The sequence below is a fragment of the Leucopleurus acutus genome (genome assembly GCF_964270905.1).
Source record: "Leucopleurus acutus genome assembly, chromosome: 19".
NCBI classification, from domain to species: domain Eukaryota; kingdom Metazoa; phylum Chordata; class Mammalia; order Artiodactyla; family Delphinidae; genus Leucopleurus; species Leucopleurus acutus.
The window spans coordinates 7,997,899-8,021,747 of NC_139161.1; the positions used below are offsets into that span (position 1 = coordinate 7,997,899).

The 23,849-nt window shown below is 52.7% G+C and overlaps 2 protein-coding genes and 1 long non-coding RNA gene across 4 annotated transcripts; 1 reads left to right on the forward strand and 2 right to left on the reverse strand.

Annotated features, from left to right (window-relative positions):
- The first annotated feature begins 1,934 nt into the window (after positions 1–1,934).
- On the forward strand, positions 1,935–5,828 carry LOC309976235. Its single transcript, XR_014326988.1, has 4 exons — positions 1,935–2,009; positions 2,532–2,630; positions 3,086–3,184; positions 4,654–5,828. It is a non-coding gene; the product is annotated as an uncharacterized lncRNA (long non-coding RNA).
- Positions 5,829–5,883: 55 nt separating this feature from the next.
- ST6GALNAC2 (ST6 N-acetylgalactosaminide alpha-2,6-sialyltransferase 2) lies at positions 5,884–21,970 on the reverse strand (the record flags this gene model as incomplete). Of its 2 annotated transcripts, XM_082860697.1 has the most annotated exons (9): positions 21,721–21,970; positions 18,466–18,526; positions 15,340–15,514; positions 14,530–14,698; positions 13,935–14,073; positions 12,333–12,436; positions 10,555–10,638; positions 9,605–9,704; positions 5,884–8,596 (listed from the first exon to the last, which is right to left on the reverse strand). In XM_082860697.1, the coding sequence occupies exons 1-9, from the start codon at positions 21,843–21,845 to the stop codon at positions 8,429–8,431; spliced, it is 1,125 nt and encodes a 374-aa protein (XP_082716823.1). In that variant the 5' UTR covers positions 21,846–21,970. The 2 variants fall into 2 exon arrangements, with proteins under 2 accessions (XP_082716823.1, XP_082716824.1); XM_082860698.1 differs by lacking the exons at positions 5,884–8,596; positions 9,605–9,704; positions 10,555–10,638 and adding an exon at positions 11,619–11,766.
- LOC309975522 (testis-specific serine/proline-rich protein) lies at positions 10,561–11,484 on the reverse strand (the record flags this gene model as incomplete). Its single annotated transcript, XM_082860699.1, has 1 exon — positions 10,561–11,484. One exon carries the CDS (start codon positions 11,482–11,484, stop codon positions 10,681–10,683), a length of 804 nt encoding a protein of 267 aa, XP_082716825.1. The 3' UTR covers positions 10,561–10,680.
- Positions 21,971–23,849: the final 1,879 nt, after the last annotated feature.

Genomic DNA, 23,849 nt, shown 5'->3' on the forward strand with positions numbered 1-23,849 from the left:
CTGCTCCACCAAGTGCCCTGTCAGGTGTGAAAGCTACACTGTGGCCTCTGGCACAGTGGCCCTTCTCGAGCTGCGACAAATGGCCCTCACTGCACACTGGGTGGCAACTAGTCTGGGACCCAAAACAGACCTGCCAGGGCCCAGAGCCTCTCTGCCTTTCACTGATCAGCTCCTGCAGGCTCTCACCCTCACTCTTCCCGCCAGAAAGTGGCTCGAAACAGTGCAACAGGTGCCCATCATTCTCCCCCAGTTTCCTCCCTAACCACCCAAGCAAACACACAAAATCCCTCTTCCTTCCCCTTCCCCCCAAACCAAAAACCCTTATATATAAGATCCATTTATATATATACACACACGGTGCAGTATAACTTTGTGGTGAAAGCACAGACTCTACAGGCTGGGATCAAACCCTGACACCACCAGTTACTAGTCGTGTGAACTGGAGCAAGTTACATCATCTCTCAATGCTTCTGTTTCCTCATCTGTAAAAAGGGGGTAATGATAATACACTGCACTGTGCAGTGGTGAGGATTAAACGAATTAATATCCGTAAAGTACTCAAGGAGTGAGTGGCATACAGTAAGTGCTATGAAGTGTTAGCTATCATCATCGTTTTGCCTGCAGATCACCTGCCCACACAAGCAGTTTTTGGCAAATTCCGCACTTAGGGTCTGAGATGAAAGGAATTTAGTTTGCAGGGAGAGACCCCATTCTTTCTTTCGGTATTCTACAAAATAATCTGTCTTCAAGGGTAAGATAGAGAAACGTAAGGGCCAATTTCACAGGATAGAAGCTATTGCTAAGTTAATGATTATATTTGTGAAGTACTTACTGTGAGCAGAGGCAGTGGAATACCAACTAGGCCTGTGAGGAAATTAAAAAGAAAAAACAAATTAAAATAGACTTCTGCCTTGAAGAGCTCACAGTCCAATTGAGGGAGGCGAACATTAACAACCGTGGTAACTTGAAAATAAGTACCCACAGTGTATTACCACATACAGAACAATTTAATCCAGACTAAATGCCACTGAGATCATTGCTGAGGGCTGATGAGCATGGGGAGAAGGTAATACAGAAAAGGCTTCGTGGTCTTGCAAGTTTAAACCAATTTCCAAATAGGTGTAAACTCTGGCTCTGACTCTAGTTGTTGTTTTGCCCTTTTGTTATTTCAAAACTGAAGCCGGGGTGATTACCTGAAAATCAACACTCAGCAATAGCAGAGGGCATTACACTATTCTCAGTTCTTTTCGTAATTTGATTATTTTTCCTTGTCGGAATTAAAGCCACGCCCCGGTGGGGCGGCGGGACCTGAGGCGCGGGGATAAGCCCCCGGGTTCAGGGTAATTTAGAGCCCGGCCCAGCCCGTCGCTCTCGGGCGCCCTCTGCCGGCCGCGCCCGTGCCCCACTGCTCTCGCCCCAACTAAGAGCAACTGAGCGGGACGTCGAACAATTTCCCGGGAATCTCCCTCCTCTTCGCTAACGCAGCCAACCACCCCAGACGAACTCGCCCCGCCCCAAATAAAATCCGCACAGCAATTAAGAACGAAATCCGGCAGGGCCTCAGTTCCCTCAACCGTTCCTCTCGTGAAGTCCCCTCGAGTTTTCTGAGACCTCCACCGCCCACCCAGTCTCGGCCAGGGACACCCTGTTCACTCAATAGATAAATGACTTTGTGGACGAGGCGACAGTCCACCTTCGTTTTCTGACGGCCGTGGTTCTATACAGAGCAGGCCTCTCACCCCGGGCTCTCTACTGTCCCTGGCGGCGACCACCATCTAATCCCGGGTCCAGAGCCGCGCTGAGGACGCGGCTGCCCCGCAGCGGCGAATGTTTGCACTACATTTCCCATCAGCCTTTTCTCAACAGCGCGAGAGTTCCGGCGAGACTGCCGCGAAGACTTGCGCGCAGGCGCGGCCCTTCTCTCTTTTCGGCGTCGGTCTCGTGGCGGGAAGTCATGGCGGCCTCAGGCTGGTCCGAGCTAGGCCGGCAACCTCGGACCTTTGGCGGCGGTAAGGCTGCGGAGGTGGGAAAACGGGGTCTTTCTTGACACGGCGCTAGCACACTCGGCCGCCCCCTCCTCGAAGGAGAAATGGTGACTCTTAAGCCTGGTCTCCCCCCCAGTAGGCTGGTTGCGAGGATTCGCTGAGATAACTGGGGAAACGCTTTCCAAGGGGCGCGAGTGTTCATTAGTGAGCGGGGAGAGCCCAAGCCCGCCTTGGCGTCGGAGCGGCCCTCCTGGGGGAGAGCGGCCCTTCCGTATTGCGCAACCCCCGCGCCCCGCTCCCCGGCCTCGCAGACACCCATGTGCTGAGCTCGCAGCCCCGCGGCCGTGGCAGGTGCCCAGGTCTTTACACGGAGCAGGCTGACAGGGACGGTTCTCCGTTCACTTCAGGGGTGTTAGCGGCTGAACGGCCCCAGTGTTTACGTAGCTCCAAAGATGGTAATTAGGGGGATGGTGGACTTTGTTTGGAAAGCCGTAGGCCGTAGTTTTACAACGACCCTTAACACGCTCACGTTTTCGTTCCCCACAGGCCTTTGTTTGGCGAGTGCAGAGACGGTGAGAAGCCGACGTGCACGTTGAAGCTTAAAACAAGCGAATGGAACCCTGAAATGAGTAAGAATGGATGCAGGTAAGACCTGGGGGGGCACCAGAAGTGAGAAGGGGGAGGTGGTGTGAAGGCCTACCGCATACCGCGCCCTCACGCTCTGGTCTCAATTCTGAAGTTCGGCTCCGTGAATCCGGGTGGACCCAGAGGTCCCGTCAGGGTCCTGCTTAGAATCCAGAAGTGAGGATGGCCTGAGCCAGCGTAATCGGGGCCACTAGGTGTCACTGAAATGAAAGTGGATGCCGCTGCATACAGGGGTGAAAGGAAGACTTGGAAAATGAGCTCTGCTTGGCTGGGATTTAGAAATGTTTTGTCACTGGTTGAGCTGAGGTTGGTTTGAAGTTATCCCTGTCTGAAAGGACATCTTTTGTGAGGAGTTCTGACTCGCTTAGGTTCAGCTTTTTTAAACACCATCGAGAATCAATACCTTAAGTTGGTTTCTGTTAGAATGAAGTGTGTTATCCGTATTTCTCTTTTAGATTAAAGATGTTGGCTGTGGACTTGGAGAAAAGTCGCATGAAAACCATCGTTCAAAGATACTGAGAGTAAGGATCTTTGTGATGAAATTTCTATGAATGGTAAGATTTTTAGCTCTTTCACAGAATTGCATAGGTTATGATCCCTTTAAGTGTTGGTCAGTTAGATTCTGAGATGTGTGGGTCTTCCAGGATTATTAGTGGCTGGATAAGAGAAGTGGTATGGAACTCTTTGCTAGACCCCTGCCAAGCAGCCTCACAGTGTTTGTTACAACCCGACATGAGGTAGATATTTTCCCTGAGTTGCTACTGAGTAAGTAAACCGAGACAATGAGTTCACTCACCCATAGTACGCGGCTAGGTGTTTTTTTGTTTTGTTTTTAAAGAACCATAAAGATATAGCTAATTGATTTTGGGAGGTGGGGGGGGTGTTATTATTACTATTAAGCTTTTTTTTTAATTTAGAAAATGTCACTGATGTAATATTGTCAGTTGTAAAGAGGTGTGTCTCAACCAGATTGTAACAAAATTACCACAGCTTATTCCAAAAGAAACTATTAAGCTTTATTGAGGTGTTAGTTGAACAACTAGTTACTGAGTTAGGCCAGTGGTTCTCAGCTTGGGGTCGGGGTGCGCTGGGACGCAGTAAGTACCCCGAAGTACCCTGCAGTGCGCAAGACAGCCCCCACGACAAAGAGCTACCCACCCAAAGCGTCGGTAGGTTGAAATCCCGTGTTAGACTAACTTGAGAGATCTAGACTCCAGTCTCAGCCTGTTACCAGGTTGACCGCACCAGAGCCTTATTTCTTCAGTTTGTAAAAACAGGAATGGTGCTTCTCAAACCTGGCTGTGCACCTACAGAGGTTTGAAGTAGTATACATGTTCTGGACCCCACCTCTGGCCATGATGAGATGGCTCTGGTTTAAGAGCGGGTACGGAGGAACAGTTAGATGATCTGATCTACTTTTAGCTCAGGGATTTTTATGACAGCAAGATTATAGTACTGGCTGTTTTTAAGTAGCTCTCAGGGCAGATCTATAATCCCTGTCTTAAAGCACTGAAAGCCACATGGTTGCTCTGCAGTATTGTTTTGCACACAGAGGTGAGTGAAGGAGAAATGACCTTGTTTGATGTCGATTCCTCTTGGCATCAGGTACCCTTTGTGCACCTGACCTTCAGTGGTCTGGCTGAAAGGAGTAATCCGCACTGTCTCAGGCATTTTACTGACATCAGAAAGATGCTGGAATGTATATACCATACTTGGCTGCTAGACACTTTGTGCTAAGGGAGACCCTGGCTTTAAAAGGACAGGAACTGTCAGCGTGTCGGGTCTGGGATGCTGGGTACAGCTAGGCACAGTGCTGCGGGCTGGCTGAGGGGTGGGAGCTGAGTCCATGATGATGTGAAGTTATCCCTGTCTGAAGGCAAAGAAGGGCCTTTCTGTGTGGAATTTGTATATCTGAGACTCAGTTTCCCAAGTTTTTTTAATGCCTGATTTAAAAGTGAGCTACCTGAGAGAGATTGTGTATATCTTCTTGAATAGGTTTTTCTTTGCAATTTCTCCTCGCCAGGTACAGTCTCAGCCTCAGTTTGAGGCCGAAAAGGATGCTCCAGAACAAGACACTAACTAGCAGCAGTGCCGTTTCCGCTGCCCTGGACCCGAGGCGGAATTTCTCTCGTGTGTGTGTAATAGAGAAGATCTTTGGAACAGGCTTGGGGGGAGTGTTCTTTTTGCTTCCCCTGTCCTGGCCTTTGAGTTGTGCTGAGTGGCAGGGAGACTTTGACTTAGGTTTGTCTTCTTCGCCGGGTGTCTGCAGTGAGTGAGACAGAATTGAACTGCTTTGCCTGAAGCAGGTGCAACGATGATTCTTCTCGTGTTTGTAAGCTTTCTCTTTCTTCTTACGTGTCCCAAAGAAGCCCCACAAGCCTATGATGGTTAGTTATCCCCGTCTGAAAATCTCAACTGAGGGAAAACCATCTGTTCTGAGGCTTAAGGGGCTGGCCCTGTGCTCTTAAAAGAAGTTCAGGCTCTAAGGGATCGAATTGAATGGACTCCACAGGGAATTGTGCATACCCTGCCAAGACCCCAGTCCTAATGCATTCACCCCTCTGCAGCTTGAAAAGCAGTGGTGTGGCTGCCCTGTCACACTTTAGGCCCCTTGATTAATGGCTCTGAGGGCACAGGCTGTAAGAGGTGGCAGAAATGGGCAAGTGGCCCAGATGTAGTTTATACTCTTATTGTGGAATGAAAGAGTGCTTGTCACATATTTCAAGAAAATGAATGTGCTGTTTGAAACAGACGGGAATGGCAGTTGTATGGCAGCTGTGGCAGTGAGAACACTTCAGGACTACCTGACCTCTTCCCCTTGCACCGTATCCTGACATTCAGGAAAGACGGTACAGTGGCACTAGCAGAGCGATTTGGTTTCCAGGTGCTTTGTTAACACCAGGGGGCTCTCCTGGTGTTCGCTCGGCTCTGTCTGAATGGCATGGCTGGCATGTGAGCAGGCGAGTAGCAGAGTGCAGCTGGGCTTTGTTCCCATTTAAATGGCAGGCTTGAACTGGACACAGATTGCCTTTCTTCTCTGTTGAAGTTGGGAGGTGTGTGCAGCTCTTTATACGTAAGGTCACATACTTGTTCGGTCGCCAAGGAAGCTGTATTTGGAGTGAGATTTAAAGAGCCTGAAAGCCGGTCCAAGCAGCTTATAGCTGGGAGTGAAACAAAGCAAAAGGCCGTGCTGGCGAGTGGGAAGGCTGCCCCCGGGCTCCAGCCTGCTCCTGCGCGGGCTCGACTGCCTGTAGGTTTGTTTCTGTTTCTGTTTTTTTTTAAGCTGCGCCGCACAGCTTGTGGGATCTTAGTTCCTCAGCCAGGGGTTGACCCCTGGCCCTTGGCAGTGAGAGTGATGAGTCCTAACCGCTGGACTGCCAGGGAATTCCCGAACCTGTAGGTTTGACTCCAGAGGGGGGTTGAATATAAATGTGGCCAGCACTTCATGGCCGCTCTTTACTGGTACTGGCCACTTGCCAGATTCTGCTTCCTCAGATCACAGTCTCCCAAAAAGGGGAGTCATCGGGAACCACCAGGCTGCACTGAATTGATCTGGTGGTGCCTTACACGCACACACACATGCACGCACGTGCGTAATGACTGATTGCTCAGAGTTCCTCTAGGATCACCTTTTTTTCTCTAGTTTTTTCTTTAAATTTAACCTCAGTTTTGAGTCTCTTAGTTGGCTGCTGCATCAAATGATTCTTTGGTTTTTTGGTTTTTTGTTTTTTTTTGCGGTACGCGGGCCTCTCACTGTTGTGGCCTCTCCCGTTGCAGAGCACAGGCTCCGGATGCGTAGGCTCTGTGGCATGTGGGATCTTCCCGTACCGGGGCACGAACCCGCGTCCCCTGCATCGGCAGGTGGACTCTCAACCACTGCGCCACCAGGGAAGCCCGATTCTCTGGTTTTATAGGTTGCCTCCCAGTGATGCCAGATGGGATCAGCACAGCCCCAGGTGCTAGTTGCTAACGCCTATAAAATACCACCACCCCCTTCAAAGAAGAATCATTTAAGAGTTCTTTGGACTTCATCTTCAAAAGTAGCCAAAGAATTCAAGTGACAGGGTATCCCAGAAGTGAAATCCAAGTTAGTGAAATTAGGGTATAACTAAGAACATTCAGAATACTGCACACAGTTTAGGTGATCTTGGTATAGTGGCGGGACAGCAGTGATTACAAAATGAAAGTAATTAACATGTGCATGCTCTGTTGGGGAGACTAAAAGGAAAGAGGTGTTCAGCCCAGAAAGACATTTCTCAGTGGATTTCCTATGAAGTCAATGTGTCTTGGGTATAACTTTGAAACAAATTTAAAAATTTTAAAACTGACTTACTAGCATTTGTGGATTTCAGATTGAGACCCGTGTAAAAGCAGTGTTTTATTCTGTGACTCAGCATATTCTTTTATAAGTGAAAGTTTCAGAATAGTTGCGGGTAACAGGATGCAATCAGATGTTTTGGTGTTTATAAGTTTCCCACTAAATTGTTCTTATACCCCTCTAACCGGTTGACAGGTTTTGGTAACTACAGATGTGATGGGAATAGGGGAAAATAAAGTATGGATAAAAATGGGTCCAGGCATCGGGAAGCTATGGTTTCTCAAGTAGCTGCTTTAGTCATTAAAGCCTAAATGTCCTTTCACTTAATCACATGTCTCAATTTCTGAAGTAGCATTTTGATTCATCCCTCTTGTTAGGTGTGCTGATAGGATCGTCCCTTCAAAACCACAGACCCAAGGGCCAGGTTTTGGGCAGGGAGGCTCTTGCCTACCAGACCTGTGGAGACATCCCCCTGTCCCCTCCACTGCCTTGCGGGGTAGGGTGTAGCAACATCAGACTAGACATCAGGACAGTAAATCCCAGGGTTTGCTTAAGGGGTAGTATGGTGATAACTCAGTTGGTTTACACTTCTATAGAAGCCCATGTAATCTAAAATAAAACTGCCTATATCAAGTCAAATTATTGAAGCCATGACGTTTAGTGTCCGATAATGAGGGTTCATTACCCAGTAATGTCCTTTTGGTGACAAGGTGGTAATACATCTCCAACGGGACTTTAATCAGGGGCCAGTGACCTTCTGCATGGTTGACTCCCATCAAATTCCCGTGGTTCTTGGATTCTGAATTCTTTGTGCTAAACACCCTGCATGATACACTGCTTTCCCCAACACACACAGACACAATGGTTATCCACCATTTATGCAATTATCTAGTTCCAGATCACATTTATCGGGGCAGAAGTGAGTCGGTCCTGTTCTCAGAAAGGCTGTTCCAACATGGCCTTGAGTTGAACTGCTTTGGAGTTTGCGTGAAGCTGGACATGCTAGTGGGAGGATTTGGGCTGAGAAGCGTGCGTTTGCTTCTGCTGCTTGATCTTTGTTAACTGAGAGACCCTGAGCCGCTCCACTGACCTCCTAGTCACCTCGTGCCACTACTGTCTTGGGAACGCTCAGCTATGAAGGATGCCTGCCTCACGCTGGTGAGGGGCAGTCTCACCTTGAGAGTGTTATCTTCGGTTTTAAAGACAAATCCAGCACAGAGCAGTCCGTTTTTTCTTGGCCAGGGTTGGGATGTCTGCCTCAGACCAGATGAGCTGAGGACAAGGTGGGGTGTCTCACAAAGAATAGGCTTCAGTGACAGTCACACATCCACTCCGTGTCCTCTGTAGGGAAGAAGCGGGGGGAGGGTCAAGGACAGTTGGAGCCCCTCTCAGGCTGAAAAGACCAGAAGGCAGCTTTGGCCACTTGAGGGGCCAAGGGCCTCAGCTCTGCAAAAACACAAAGGTCTTGGGTGCTTCAGGGTCAGCGCTGGTACAGCCAAAGGATGCCAGCCTTGTGCAGGTCCTTCCACAGGGTGGCTTCCAGGGACAGATCATGGTTCACGTAGAATATCAGTGGCTTCTTTATTCGTTCGAAATAGTGGTCAGAAAATTTCTGGTAGTTGCTTGTGATGAATCCATAGGCACTAACCTGGACGAGGACAGTCACTGAGTTAGCATTTACTGCGCTTCCACTATGTGTAAAGTGACGCGAATGTAGAAGCCACGTCCCCCCATAGCTGCCTTGTGTTGTGTGAAGGTGAGGATAAATGGTTCTCACCCACACTTTAATACCCTGAACTGTGCTCTTTCTACACATTTTCTCACTCAGCCTTACAACCATCTTGGGTAGATATTGTCCCCATTTTACAAATGGGGAAACAGGCTTAGAAAGGTAACCAGACATGTGTCCCCCGTCACAAACTAGTAAGTAGCTGGGCTGGATTTTGAACTCGGGTCTGTGACACCAAAGCTGTGATCATCACTGTGCTCAAGATAGAGGCAAAAAGCCCCTTACCTCCTATTCTAGTGGTGACTGCAGACAAGAAGACTCCTGTTTAAAACGGGGAAAAGGTGACCAGAGTCCAGTGGTGCCTGGCCTCAGTTCTTGTGCTGGCTTCAGTGTGGGTCACTGCCTTTTCTTGAAAACCACTTCTCAACCTCTGTCTCTGCGCACGTCATGTGGGCACGACCCCATTGAGAATGTCTCATACAGTGATTTCAGAGATTCCTTGTGTGGTTGGCTGCCCACCTTAGTTCTAGAATGTCTTCACAAAAAGATGTCTCTGCCCACTTTTGTTAAGAAGATTTTGCTTTCACAAGAGCAGTTGGATAAAATGTGCCTTAAATACCATATGGAGCAGCTGCCCTGGGGCAGAGGGGGTGAAAGAAGCCAGCCCAGGGGAAGGTGGCTGTGATTGGGAACTCAAGGCTGGCACAGGGGACTGTCCTATAAGGGACCCTGAAGACCACTTCTGCCATCCCGTTCCCAAGACCAAGATCACTCCTGCAGCTGGGGCATCCTTCCGCCACAGGATAGAGGCCCAGAGTCCCAGATCTGGGCTAGCAGGCCTCTCATGTAGGGGATATCATGGATCGAATTAGGTTCCATTCAAACCTACTTTGCTGCTGTGGGCTCCTGAGAGGGAAGACCTCTTACCTGGTCACAGGTATGCAGTGCTGTCAGCAACATGAGGGCTCCAGTACTAGGCATGTATAGGTCTCTGAATTTTGTGTTAATCCACTTGGATTTCAGAAACCTGGAATCAAAAAGAGCCATCAAAACTCAGGACTTTGGGTCCTGCAGGTCCTGCACACCAGCTAGCTTGATGGTTGCGCCATTACACCAATTTGGTTGGAAAACTGCAAAAATTTCCTGCCCCTCTACCCCAACCCACCCCCAAATGAACTATACACAAAAATCTTTGGTTGAGATAACAGAGAGGAACAGGTCCTCCCAAAGGACCGCAGGTGAGAGCCTTCCCCTTCCTCCCACTCTCTAGAAGCCTGAATCCAGTCTAACTCACCTTTCCTCTCTACAACACCCTCCTGCACCATAGTGTCTAGGGCAAAGGTGGCCTAGTTAATTAGCCGGATATCTAAGCTTCTACCTCCAGACTTTGGCCAAGCAGGAGCCACGTATGACGACAGAGCACACAGGTCCTGTGACTGGAGGCACCGGTGAGGTGATGAGGGGGGTGGGGTTTGAGATCTGCAGGCAGGTGTTCCCCAGGCTCCTCCCGTGGTCTCCTGTGTTTGAGCTGTGATCAGGCCCGCAAGTGATGACAACTCGGCCTCTAGCAGTCCCAATACACCCCCACATCTATGGTCCCCCCATGCCTGACCTAAGGCTTTCTGAGCTTTCCTAGTAAGAAAACCTGATGAGTTCCCTCTCCATTTCCCATCTACCTTGACTGATAGAACACCACCTCCATCAAGGTATAATACTCAAATAAAGTAGTGAGGCAGTATAAGTGCTTGCGGCGTCCTCGTACATGGCCCCCCTGTGGGTTTAGTCCTTGGGGGGATAAAGCCGGTGCTGCCGGTGGGTGTGGAGCCAGGGGTGGGGGTGAAGCAGTTCTTCCCAGCACCACCCCTGCCCCCACCTACCTCTCTGTCAGGTAGCTGATGAAGTCTGGATGGAGTAGCTTGAATTTGCTGGCAGAGGCTTCTGGTCCAAAATAGGTCTGAGGCCTAGGACCCACGATAGAAGTGGACAGAGGGGCCGGTGCCGTCTTACGGCCCGTTGGGGAATGAGGAGAGGGGAAGGGCGCTGGGACGGTGGCGGCGTGTGGACCGGTAGGGGCGGGGCTGGACGTAGTAGCGGGAAAAGGGGGTGTAGAAGGTGGCGGGCAGCACCGTCGGGACCACGTGCGGCTTCCCGCCCACCAGGACCTCCAAGGGCGGGGTGTACGTCAGAGAGGAGGGGGGTGTGAACAGAGCGGGAGGGGTCGGGTAGCAGCAGTGGACCGGGTGGTGGGGAGGGGGTGGGAGGAGAGGGAAGTAGAGAGACTCAGAGGGGGCGCTCTCTTGGTTCTCGGAAGGGCAGGGGAAGCACTGGTTTTGGGGGAGTGGTGAGGTGGGAGGCTGGAAGAAGGGGGGCTCCTTCAGGAAGTGGGGCACGTAGGGGGCGATGTAGGGCGGGATGTGCCGAATGGGCCCGATGTAGGAGGCCGAGGGTGCAGGGCTGTAGGATGGAGACAGAGCGCTGGGCACAGGGGGAGTTTGGGAAGAGTTTCGAGAGAGAGATTTTAAGCCAGATTGGGAGGGAGATTTGGAGGCGGGTGGAGTGATGTTTTGGGCAGACCCTCGAGGCTGGACATGAGGGCTAGGGTTCAGGGAGGAAGACCGGGAAGAGGGCTGTGAGGCATTTGGGGTGGCAGGGTGAGAGGGGAGACGGGAGGAAGACCCCCGGGTGGAGGACGGGGAAGGGGCTGAGCCACCGGCGCTGGCGTAGGGCTGCTGGTTGATGTGGTTGGATCGGGATTGAGAGGGGGACTGGGAGGGGGAAGGATTAGGGGTGTGGGAGGGGGAGCTCATTGGTGTTGGGGAGGCTTATGTCTGCTCGATGTCTTTGAGCCAGCCCCCCCAGAGCCAGTCCTGCCCCGCGTCACATAGCCCACCCTCATGACCAGCTGCAGCATTGTGAGCTCTTGCAACGGATTGTTAGGTAATCACGAGGGGGGTGGGGCACAGGGCAGGGCTGGTGGAGCCCCCCAAGGAGGCCTCAGCAGCTGCTCTTTCATGGTGGGTGAGATGTCCTGGAGCCACCGAGATGGGAGGCTGGTCATTGTCACGGGGGTGGCACAGATTTCTAAGGACCTGACTCAGGGACAAGAAATTGTCTCAGCACCACAGGGAGGAGGTTTAGATGAGGACAGGACATGGTTCAAAAGAGCTGGACACAGGCCTGCTGCCCAGGAAGGTGGGGGAGAAAAGACAGAGGGCCCTTTGTTCCCACTTCGCCGGACACTGGACTCACGTCGCCTGCTCTCCCGTTTCATGGGCAGTCTTGGGAGGGTGCCCGCCAAGAGGAATGGAATGGATACTGGCCCCCACTCTTGGTTTCCAGACACAATGTGCTGGACAGGTCCTGCGGCTGCCACTGGCTGGGTGGCTGGGTTGTTTGTGGGGACAGCAGCCCGAAGCTGAGGGGCCAGGCCTGCCTGCTCAGGAAGGAGCCCCTCGAACCTACAGCCCACCTTGTCAGGAGGGTCCCTGGGGACCAGCAGCAGCGTTACCTAGGCTTTCCTGGGGGTAGGAAAAGAGCTTAATCTTCTAATGCTCTGTTGAACTCGGGGGTTTTCTTGCCACCTTCACCCACCTTTCCCATCTGACAGTGGACCCTGGGAGCATTACCATGCCCTGCCCCCTGCCTGGCTGCTTACCTGTCCCCTTTATCGGGGCCCTCAGGGACAGGCACACCTAGAATGGCCGATCTTAGCATCATGTAGTCGCGGATGTCTGAGGGGATGAAGATATAGCGCAGGTCCTGTCGGAGGGACAGAGAAACAGCCGCAGTGGGAACGAGACCACGTCAAGATCCTGCTCAGAGTGGACCGCTCTCCGCCCAGTCTGTCTGCCCTGACGGGAGCATTTCCCTCTTATGCCTGTAATTCCCACTTTCAGGTACCCTGCTGGTTTCAGTACTCAAATCCTTCGATACTCTTCCCTTCAAGAAGTGATGCTTAATTGCCATCCCCTTGAGTGTGGGCTGGACTTAGTGACTAATGAACAAAATTTTTCTAACGCGTAGGAAAAAGTGGAAGTAAGGAAGGGTATGTGACCTTGGAAAGTGGGTCATAAAAGGCACTGGAGCTTCCTTGCTCTCTGGGATCGCTCACTCTGGGGGAACAAGGGCTGTGAGGGAGCCATCTGAGCTCCGGCCAGAGGCAGGCCTGAGGACTGCAGCCCCTGCCCGTCCTGACCGCGACCGCTGGGGGACCCTGAGGAGACACCGCTGAGCTGCTCCTGAGTTCCTGACCCGTGAAAACTGTGAGATAATCGGTGTGTGTTGCTTAAAGCTACTAGGTTTGGGGGTAGTTTGTCATGCAGTTATAGATAATGCCTACAGGTTCTGTGGCTACACCAGAAGTGGAGCTGTCCCGTGTTGTTCTGTCACGAGCTGAAAGAGGCCTCGGTGCACAGACACTGTGGCTAGGACACCCCTGAATTCCCTGGTCAGAGGAGGAAGCATCTAGAAACTCAAACCAGTCCTACTGAGCATCCCAGAACCCTTATCCTGGGACCTCCCCGCTGCATGTGGTAACCAGCCCGCTGTAGAAGCGAAGCACTGTGTTACAACAACCAGCTGTGGTTGAAAGAACCTGGAAGCGGCAGACAGATTCAGATTCCAGTTCTCCTGCTCCGAAGCTGCGGCTCTGGGCGTGTTTTCCTCGATTGCTCCTGCATGGTCTGCTGTGAGCCCTCAGGAGGGCTCACATCATTCTTCTAGTGGGCAGCGTGAGAGATGGAAACAACCCTGCACTGCGGTCAGAGGGGCCTGGATTTTGATGATTCTGGCTGGGTGGTGGCCTTGGACACACCGCCCTCTGGAAAGGGGCTGCTGTGATGCCTGTATCCAGTGCTGGGAAGGAGGGAGGCAATCAGTAAATACTGTGTGTAGCCTGAGCTCTGGGTGCGGGGGAGTCTGGATTTGAATCCAGCCCCACCGCTGCTTTACTGACTGAAGGGGCCCTGAGCCTTAGTCTCCTCGCCAGTAAGAGAGGGCTGGCGTGGCCTCTGTAAGTGCCTGGCATTCCATAAGCTTTCAGTCAATACTCATTCGTGTTCCACCCCAGAGTTGTCCTGAGCCACCTGAAACCACAGGGCGCCCCTGCCCAGATCCGCCCCTTCAGTGGCTCCATTGCGTGGGCCCAAGACCCTGGCACAGCCTCTCTATGCACTGGGCTGGGGCTTGGGAACCCTGTGGCCCACCCCTCAGACGCGGGTTGGGAAACAATGGCACCGACTGTCAGTGGCAGCCTCACCTGTCCCTGCGGCACAGAGGTGAAGCCCAGGTTTGAGTAGGAGATGAGGGAGTTCTTCATTGTGTTTACAGTGAAACCGTAGAAGGAGGTCTTGGTGCCCACGTCCTTCTCAAAGCCTTTGATCACAGCACCATTGAGTCTGGTCCAAACAGAGGCCCATCAGCCTGCTTGTGGCTACACGATGCTGCGTGTTTACTTCCATCCCCAGGGGGCCTCACCTGTCCCTGTTCCATCCCCAGGGTTCTGTCACTCCCTCTGCCCACAGCAGCCCCAGTGCCCGGTCACTAGCCCCATCCCCACAACTCGGGACCTGAAGGGATGCCTTGTGAAGTGGACAAAGCTGACCCTGGCAGCTCCTTCCTCCTGGGTCCCCTTAGCCGACCACACCCTCGCTTATCTTCAGGGCCTGTTTCCGTAATGCCTTTGTCCGAGCCTGTCTGCGCATTACAACTGCTGAGCTGCCTGAGGCCACTGCTGCCTTGGCCCATGCCCTCACCTATGATGCTCCCCCCTACCCCCACCCCGGGGGCTGGCTGGGGACCAGCTCTCCACCCAGCTCCTCTCCTGCTTCCTCCCTGGCCCCTGCCCCACATACCTGAACACGTAGTCATGGGCATCGATGTTCTGACCCTGGCGGGAACCATTCAGAATGCCTCCGTTACCCACCACGGCACACCGGATGCAGCCCGGAAGCAGCTCCCTGGAGACGGCAAACAGCCTGGTGCTCTCAGAGCCATTCAGGAGGCTCAGGGTGGAGGCGATGGCTGTGGGTGTGGGACAGGGTGGGGCACCACGAGGGGTCACATGGGTCATTGGGGCCTTCCCAAGACTTCCTGGCTCCCCACCTGCCCGAGGCCTGACACCAGCCCCTCTCCAGAGGCACAGAGGGTGGAGGACAGTGAAATGCCAGTGGGAAGAGGGTGGTGGGGCAGGGGGTTTGGCTGTGCCCTCAGTCATCTCAAGAACTCATACCAGTCCTCCCAGGACCGTGTGTATTCCCAAAGAAAATAATCGGAGGCATGGTGGGGCGGGGGGCAGATTTAACGCGGAGGGGGCTCTGGGTGGTTTCCCACAGAAGCAACCACCTGCAGGCTGTTTGAGGCCCCACAGCCGCTGTCCTCGGCCACCTTTGGGCACTGGCATCTTTCACACCAGGGAAGCCCCAGGATGGTGAGAGCCACTTGCAGGGGCAGCCAGGCCCCTCTTCTGGACACTGTGCTGCTTATAGAGATGAGGGGGGAGGGAGTCAGGAGTCGCACAGCAGGGGTGTCGAGCCCTGAGGCCCGCCTGGGAGGAAGAGGCAGGGGGTCCACATCTTGGTGCTGTGAGGGAGGAGAGGCCCATTCTGCACCAAGGCCAAAAGCAGGAACAATGGACTAGTTGAAGCCAGAGGGCTGCAGGCTACCTTGGCCGGAGAGCCCCTGCCAGCCGTAGGGGGCTTTGTGCCGGCTCAGGCTGTCCCAGAGCTCCTGGGTGAAGAGGTTCCCTGACAGCAGCACTGGAATGGAGAGATCAAACAGATCCCGGAAGTGAGGGTGCCGTTGAATGGCGAGATAAAGTGGGTGTCGACAGGGCAGGTTCTGTGGGTGAGAAGAGAAGAGGGCTGTTTCTGGGGGTTGGGGTGGGCAGGAGCCACCAGGGGGCTGGAAGGGAAGTGCCGCCCTTCTCCCTCTAGACTTGGGCAACCCCCCGATCTGCAGGCCCAGGTGGCCTGTAGTGCAGCAGCCCAGTGGGGCTGGGAGCTTTCTGGATTTACCCTGCCCAGCCCTTCTCCTGGATGCCACATCTGGGGCCTGATGGCCTCCTACAACTTCACCTCACACTAGGGGGGAACTTTGAGGCATTTTCCCACAAATGGATAAGACCTGCCTGCCCTGTAGTGGAGGAGGAGGTCCAGCCTGGGCTTAGGAGTCCGTCAGCCTGGATCCAAATCCTAGCTCTGGCAGTCCTTGCCGTAGGATTCACGTGGAACAGGCTGCTGGGAAGACTTATGACATGTTTCTGCCAGTCGGTGCCTATACTGAATTGAAGAGTGTCCCCTCCCCCAATTCATGTCTGCCCAGAACCTCAGAATGTGACCTTATTTGGAAATAGGGTCTTTGCAGGTGTAATTAGTAAGATGAGGTCATACTGTATTAAGGTGGGCCCTAAATTCAGTGACTGGTATCCTCATAAGAAGGCATGTGCTGATGGGGGCAGAGATTGAGTGATGCACCTACAAGCCAAGAAACACCTGGCGCCTCCAGACGCCGGAAGAGGCCAGGAGGGGTTCTTCCCTAGAGCCTTCAGAGGGAGGCTGGCCCTGCTGACACCTTGATTTCAGACATCTGCCCTCTAGAACTGTGAGAGAATCCATTTCTCTTGTTTTAAGCCACCCAGTTTGTGGTAATTTGTTCCAGCTGCCATAGAAAGCCCTCGAGGGCCTCTGCACACAGCGACCTTGAAGGAGGGCAGTGTACCAAAAAGGCCTCAGCTCCATCTGCCTGCAGCCCCCATGTCAGAATCCCAAACAGCCTCGGCTTGGGTGGAGCTGTTCTTCCCACTGAAGGGGGCTCTTTGTTAAGCCGTTGGTTTGATCAAAGGACAATGCAGGAAAGAGCTGTACAGTCATTTCTGCTCTTATGTGACATATGAGTGCCTAAAAACCATTATGCAGAATTGTGCAACCAAAACCACAGGGCTTTGGGGAAAAGGGATTAGCAGCGCAACACTCAAAAACTTGATCAGTGATGCATAAAATAAGAACGTGGGTAAGATAGAAGCAGTTTTACATACATTCGCTGGTTAAGGAATATATAAGTACTACTAAGAATATGGCACTTGACCTTGGAAAAGACTTGACATTTGCTTGTGGATGTGGGTATCGGAAGGGTGGCAGCTTGGGAGTTTTCGTGAAGTGGTGGAAAGCTGGTTATAGCGTATGCGATGAAGCGGATGGCTATCTGAAGTGTGCGTGTGTGCCTTTTGTGTATTCCTACATGGCTCCCTTTGGTTGAGTGTGGTTTTCCGCATTTACCAGTGTTCTTGCTGACAAAATCACTGAAAACACACACGGAATTTGGATTATGCTCATATTGTTTACTAATATAGCAAATACTTATGGAACAAATTCATGTTTTCAAAGCAAGCATTAAGCCGAACTGATAGCGCTAATTTCACTACTATTCAGTTTATCATAGGGATGTTTTCCAGGGCCTTCTTTATGAGGCTCCAAGAGAAAATCTTCAGGTCTCTGTATCTGGAAAGGCTGCACTTTCCTTGGGCAGCTGGCTTGCTTTTTACCTCATGGACAGGGTGGCAAACTTTCCTTCTTTGCCGTGGCCACTAGGAAGCTAAGAGCCGGATATATAGCCCATCTCTTACACCCTGTGGCACATTTTTCATGCACTTATCTGACGTTGTCTAATTTTCCTCCCTTTATTTTTCCTTTACCTGCTTCTTCATTTGATTCTTTTTTTTTTTTTTTTTTTGCCATGTCATATGTATCCGAAAGCCACCTCAAATCCTTTTTTTAAATGAGGTGGGGAAATATGTCAATTAGCACCAAGCAGCTCAAGGTGAAAAGGACTTTAGGAAAAGTAAAGGTGACCTGACCAAGCACTTATAAGACCCTCGACGCCTCTCTTCAGCCCGCTGGCCAAGTGTCCACCCGGCCTCTGTTATCAGGAAGGGGTCCCCATCACCTGCCCAGGGCTGCCTACTCTGTCTCTGACCGCTCAGCGGTCACTAAGTCTTGCATGGGGTGAAATCTTGCTCCCTGAGGCTTCAGTTAACAATTTCCAGTCTCTGGGGCATTAAAAACAACTCTTAAACCTGAATCAAGCCAGAATTACACAGTCACCACCCCTCCCAACCACAGCACGCAGAGGGGGTGAGGCCGTATTGCTCAGTGGTTCAGAGCCAGGCTCTGGGGTCGAATGAGAAGCTCGAACCCCTGTACCACCTCTTCTCCATGAGTGACCTTAGCCTTTCTGCGCCTCATTTTACTCATCTGTAAAACTGCCTCACAGGCTTGCAATGAGGCTTAAGTGAGAGAACTCACGTAAAACGCTTGAGACGGCCTTTCAGGCCACAGCGTGATCTGTTATAGAGCAGGGCCCGGAAGTGCTCAAACGTCTTCCCAGGGCTTGGTGTTTACTTCATGGTGAGCAGTTTAAATGTGACTTTTACAGTAAAAAGACATTTTGAGGAGTAGAATGTAAAGGTCACAGGACTTTTAAAGACAAATCAAGACTTCCCAGAACTTTTCAGCTGGCTACACCCCAAGGAGTAAACATGGGAGTCACCCTTCTCTGCTGTTAGGGTTCAGGGAACCTCCGTGGTCAGGTCTGAGGAGCCCTGACTGGCTGGCTGCTCAGTTCTCTGCTTCCTTTGGGGGAATGGCGGGGCGGGGCCGGGGGGGGGGGTGGTTCCAGAGTGCTCCCGCCAGCAGGCTCCTGAGAATGTTCTCATTTGTGCTTCTCTTTCCCCTTTTCCCCGAATGCTAACTTGAGAATGTGAGAAACCGCCCCAGGGTAGCTGGCCCCAGTACCTTTCTCGTCCTAGAATTCGATGCCTTGGGTCCAAAGAAAGCTTGAGACGATGTGATGTTCCTGGGGGAGAAGGCAGAAGTAGAGCAGGGATCTCACCTGCCCCTGGAACCTGCTGTCTGGCTCTGTTAGCTCTGGGGGCTGACATTCCATCAGGGTCTGATTGTTTTTTCTGTGCTCCGATTCTTGCCCATCCCTCTCTCTTTGGGCACACAAAATACTGTCCTATTATTATGTTCTACCCAGAAACCAAGAAATAAAGAAGCCCCTTGGCAAGTGGCTGAAATGTGGAGTGTATAGGAACAGTGAGGTGGTGGTGAAGAGATGAAAAGATAAAACAGGAAAGATTGCCAGCCCCCTGGGATTGTGACCATCTGAGGGGTCTCCCTGCCAAAAGGCCCCAGAAACAGGTGTTAGATCCCAGGTGCCTTGGGCCGCCTTCACCTGGTGAAGGGCATGGGTCTGAAGCCTGACTCCGTGGATTTGTATCCCAGGATCTCTGGAAGCTACTGAACTTCTCGGAACCTCAGTCTCTGTGTCTGTTCAGCGGGGGTATTCATACAAGTGTGAAGATAATCACATTGAGACAGGCTGGGACCTGGGGGCCTTTGCTGCAGTGCTTGCACGTGGACAAACGACCCCTCAAACCACAGAATGCAAAGAAACTTATAAGGGACTAAAAATAGCTGGGTGCGTGTGCAACTGGGGCAAATTATGAACAAGATACAAAAAGACCAAAACCTCAGCAAAAGCAGGGTGTCGAGCAAAAGCAGGATACTGCACAGGTACCCTGCACAGGTAGTACCACCAAGGGGGTGGGCACCTAAGCACCCCCTCTGGCCCAACGCCTGGACCCATTCCTGCTGTCACCCAGTATAAGGAACCAACTCGAGCCCCCGCCCCCCCCCCCCCCCACTGCAGCAGGGGCCCCAGTAAAGCCTTGCCTGGACTGTTGGGAGGTGCAAACACAGAATTTGTTACCTTACATAAAAAGCCTGCCTTCAGGTTTGTGAAAGACCATGGAGGAGCAGGCCAGGAAAAGCAGGGTGATCCCTTCCCCCACCTGCCCCTTGTGCCCCAGAGGGGCCACCCACATAATCCCGTAGTTCGTCTTTGAGGAACTGGGACTGCGGTGCTCAGCCGCGGTGGCCTTCGAGAATCCTAGGGAGCTTTTGCTCCCTCCCCAGTGATTCTAACACGCAACCAGGCTTGGAACCTGATGGAGGAACTGCTGAATTGGTGGAATAGAGACAGAAGGGACAGAGTTGTGGGGCGGGGCTGGGGAGCCCCCCAATCCAGTTTTGCTGCTCTGAATTGCCCCAGCCTCAGGGAGGCCTGCTCCTCTCTCCAGAGCACCCCTTACGCTCACAGACTTCCCCCAGCCCCTCCCACTCCGGAATCCATGGGCATTTACACACCAGCTTGGGAGCTGGGAAGGAGTGGGGAAGGGGCCAGCCCAGCTCACCCGCACCCCTATGGAAAATTTAACCAGCCCGAGGAGAAGGGAGGTCGATGTTGTGCAGTTTTTCATAAAACTACATTTACTCAACTTAGATCATATTCTTAGGAATTCTTCGCCCTAAAATAGCCTTTTCTTTTACAAAATAATGTTCACGGTAGATGGTAACTGGCAGGTAACTGGCGTCCTGTAGTATCCTCACCCCCTCCTCCAGAAAAAAACAAGTCTAGAAATCCAAGCCCAGGAACTACTGATTCAGATTCTTCTGTGAGTAAATTCCTGAACCGATTCCACTCTCTAACCTGCAAGGAGAGCCCCGTCTCGGGTGTGGTAGGCCTGGTCCCAGGGCCTTGCTTCCCTGGACTCTCCACTGTAGCCAGCCAGGTAGGTCCGTTTTTGGTCCCCAGTTGGGGAGGTCGCACAGCCTGCTGTCCCCGCCCAGATTTCCATCCCACCTGCCACCCTGCTTACCCACCTCCTACCGAGACTGAGTCTGGACCTGGCCCCTGGGGTTTAATTACAGCACAGACGTCACCAAAACAACAAGGATATGGACAGGTTCTTGGGTTGTACTAGATTTTTGAAAGATGAAAGATCTTTAAAAAAAGCTTTGTTGAGGTGTAATGGATGTTCAGCAAACCTCATATTTTGAGTGGTATTAGTTACTTTCAACAGATGTTCAAGTGTGTTTCAAAGCATCCTTACATAAAACTGACAAGGATCCCCTTTCTTAATACCCTCAATATTCTCAGTCCTCCTTATGCAATTTCTGGCTCCAGGGAGATGAAATAACTTCAGGTATTGCCTGTTAGAGCACCTTTTGTTCTAAAGGGACCGGACTCATCATCAGTGGCAAGGGTGTTTCATATTGTTTGGAAATTTGGGTGGCTTCTGACCTTGTTTCCTGATAGCAGACACTAATTTTGATTTCATTTCCTTATTCCTGGAGCAAGGTTTAGTAAGGACTGTGCCGGTGGGAAAGCGCTGGGAAGGGAAAGACACGCCCCGCAGGCCTCAGAAATCCAGGCTCTGGGCACAGCTTGGCCCACCTTCCAGAAGTAAAGCTAAATCCTTCTGAGGCTTCTTCAGTAACTGGAACCATCACCTAGCAAAGGCAGGCTCTCAGATTTCTCCTCCTGGGGCACAAATGAAAGAAAGGTGCCCAGGGTCGGCGAAAGGGAGCGGAGCGCAGGAGGAGGTTCAGGGACGGGAACTTGGATGGAGCCCAGGATGGGCCCCAGTTCGCCGATCGCGCCCGATTGCGCCCAGACGGTGCTTATCAAAATAAACGGAGCAGAGAGCCGGGAGTTAAGGGAGCCCGGCGCGGGGAGGGCGGGGACCACAGCTAGAGGGAGAGGCGACCCGCCGCAGCCCGGCTGAGGAGCCCGGCCAAGTTGGAACCGGGAGACTTGGATTCCTGCTCCCAAGGAGAGCTTGAAAAAAACGTGACGTTAGCGAGGGACAATGGGTGGCAAAAACGGGGCTGTTTTTAAAAGATTCAGGTGTCCTAGCCAAATCTGGACAATAGAAAGGGTTTCTTCTCAGGGCCGGAGGGAAGTAAGCGTAAGGTTGTCGGGAGCGGATCGCCGGTGCGCAAGGGGCGAAGCTCCTCTCCGACCCCGGCGGAGGCTGTGGGGCCCCGGCAGCACGAGTTTAACGCCGGGGTGGAGGCTCTGGGGACAAAGGGCCGCAGCCCGAGTGCCCGCGGCAAGCCACCCCGGAGGGCGGCCCAGCCCTGAGCTGGGCGCCCCGCGTGTCCCCTGCGCCCTCCAGACAGGTCCCGCGCGGCAGCCCCTACCTGGCTCCGGTCAGGGGCCCCGGGTACGACTCCACCGCCGAGGAGTACAGTGCGACGAGGATCCCCGAGCAGACAACCGCGAACAGGAGCAGCAGCCAGAAGACAGGGACGCGCGGGAGCCCCATGCAGCCCCGGCCCGCGGGCGCCCCGTCGGCTGCAGTCCCGGGCGGAGGGGAGAGGCCCGAGTGGGCCGGGCCGGACTCCTGGACTCGGCCTCCCGGCCCCTGGGGCCCCTCCCCGCCTATCCCCGTTCTGCCCGTGCCGCACCCTCGGGGCCTGCGCGACGGGTCCCGGGGGCGGGGCGGGGGAGAATGTAGCGCTGGCGCCGGGAACTGCCGTCGCCCCGCCGGCGCCCAGCCCGGGGACACCGCGCGAGCCGTGGTTGGGCAGGGCGCTTCCCGGTACCTTCAAGGGCGGGCGTGCGCGGTCCGGGAGCTGCGGGGCGCGGGGAGACGCCGCCACCTGCCGCGTGGGCTGCTCACTGCGCCCCGACGATGCCCGAGGCCCATGGGAGGGGCGGCGAGGATGGAGGAGCGAACGCTGACAGCCCAGACCCTGGGTAGAGCTGGAGGGGGTGAGGTAGGGGGTCTGCCTGGTTGGGATGGGTGGGGGAGCTGAGGCTGTTCATCCTCCTCATTTGGTGACTGGCTGGGGCCCTCAATCGCACTGCCTTCCTGTTACAAACCGAGGCCAACCTGGAGATCTCAGCAGTCCATTGACACCTGAAGGGTGTAGCAGGGGATCCGGTGTCAGCAGGAAGGGCTGGGGAAGGTCGGGCACTAGTGCTCTGGAAGCAGAGCCCTTCCAGGGAGTGAACAGTAGGTGACACAGTGTATTCTCCAGTGGGCCACGTCCTGGCCTCAGAAACCTGTGAAATACCCCAGACTTCCCCCCCCCCCCCCCGCCCAACTATCAGAGCCTGCAATGACAGGGACCTTGTCCGTTTCTACCGGCTTTCTGCTCTCCCCTGTTCTTCACGTATGGGAGCAGGTCTGGGTGCAGCAACAGGTATCTGTCCAACTGCAGAGCTTCCCAGAAAGCTTCCTGGAGCCTCTGCTCGTGGGCAGGAATGGGTCTTTCAGGCTCAGTTCTCACAATTTAAAAAAATGCACCTTGCCACCCTGCTGATGGACACTACTTAGAATTGATGGTTTCGAGTCTTTTCCTTTAATCTTTATGGTTTTCAATCGCCAAAATCCCTGTCCTTGTTACTTATCCCATGATCAGCACCTTCTCCCATTTCTTCAGTGATTGATAAAACATCAAACATCTCTCTAAGCCCCCCAATTGCAAACCTATCCCTCTCTCTCGTGACAGCCTCACCTACTTCATGAAGAAGGGGAATCACTGTTGCATACAAACGAACGAGTCACCTACATACAAACAAGTTCTGTTCGGAGAGTGTGTTCTAAGTCCAGTTTGTTTCGTAAGTCCAACGAAGTTAGCCTAGGTACCCAACTAACACAATCAGCTATATAGTACTGTACTGTAATAGGTTTATAATACTTTTCACACAAATAATACATAAAAAACAAACAAAAAATAAAACATTTTTAATCTTACAGTACTGTACCTTGAAAAGTACAGTAGCACCAGCTACATCACCGCTGCTTTTACACTTGCTTCCGGACATCCTGGGTTTGAAATAAAGATACTGTACTACTGTACTCTATACAGCACTGTACAGTAAAGTACACAAAAGCACAGCCACTTGTAGAGGATGCATGCACGTGACAATGTACGCCAGACACATAAACTAACTTACGTGATTGGACACGCAAACGCATGTTCGCATCTTTGAAAGTTTGCAACTTGACGGTTTGTATGTAATGTCTTCAACTTTCCATCTTCAAACCTATAAACTTGGCCCCCACCACAGTCCAGCTTCCACCTGCCTGGACTCCAGCCTCAAGTTGGCGAGGGCTCTCCTCCTGTGTCGGGTTGACCCTCCACCATCTGTGTTAAGGATTTGGATCCACCTCCAGTGCCTAAAAAGCAGTACCCCGCTCAGACCAGAGTCTCCAACCACCATGTGGGGTTCTCCTTCCTGTCTGCAGCTTGCAGTCTCTCCACCCCTCCTCTGTCTCCCAACAGATCAGCCCTCTCCCCGAAGCTTTCTTTCCTATCCA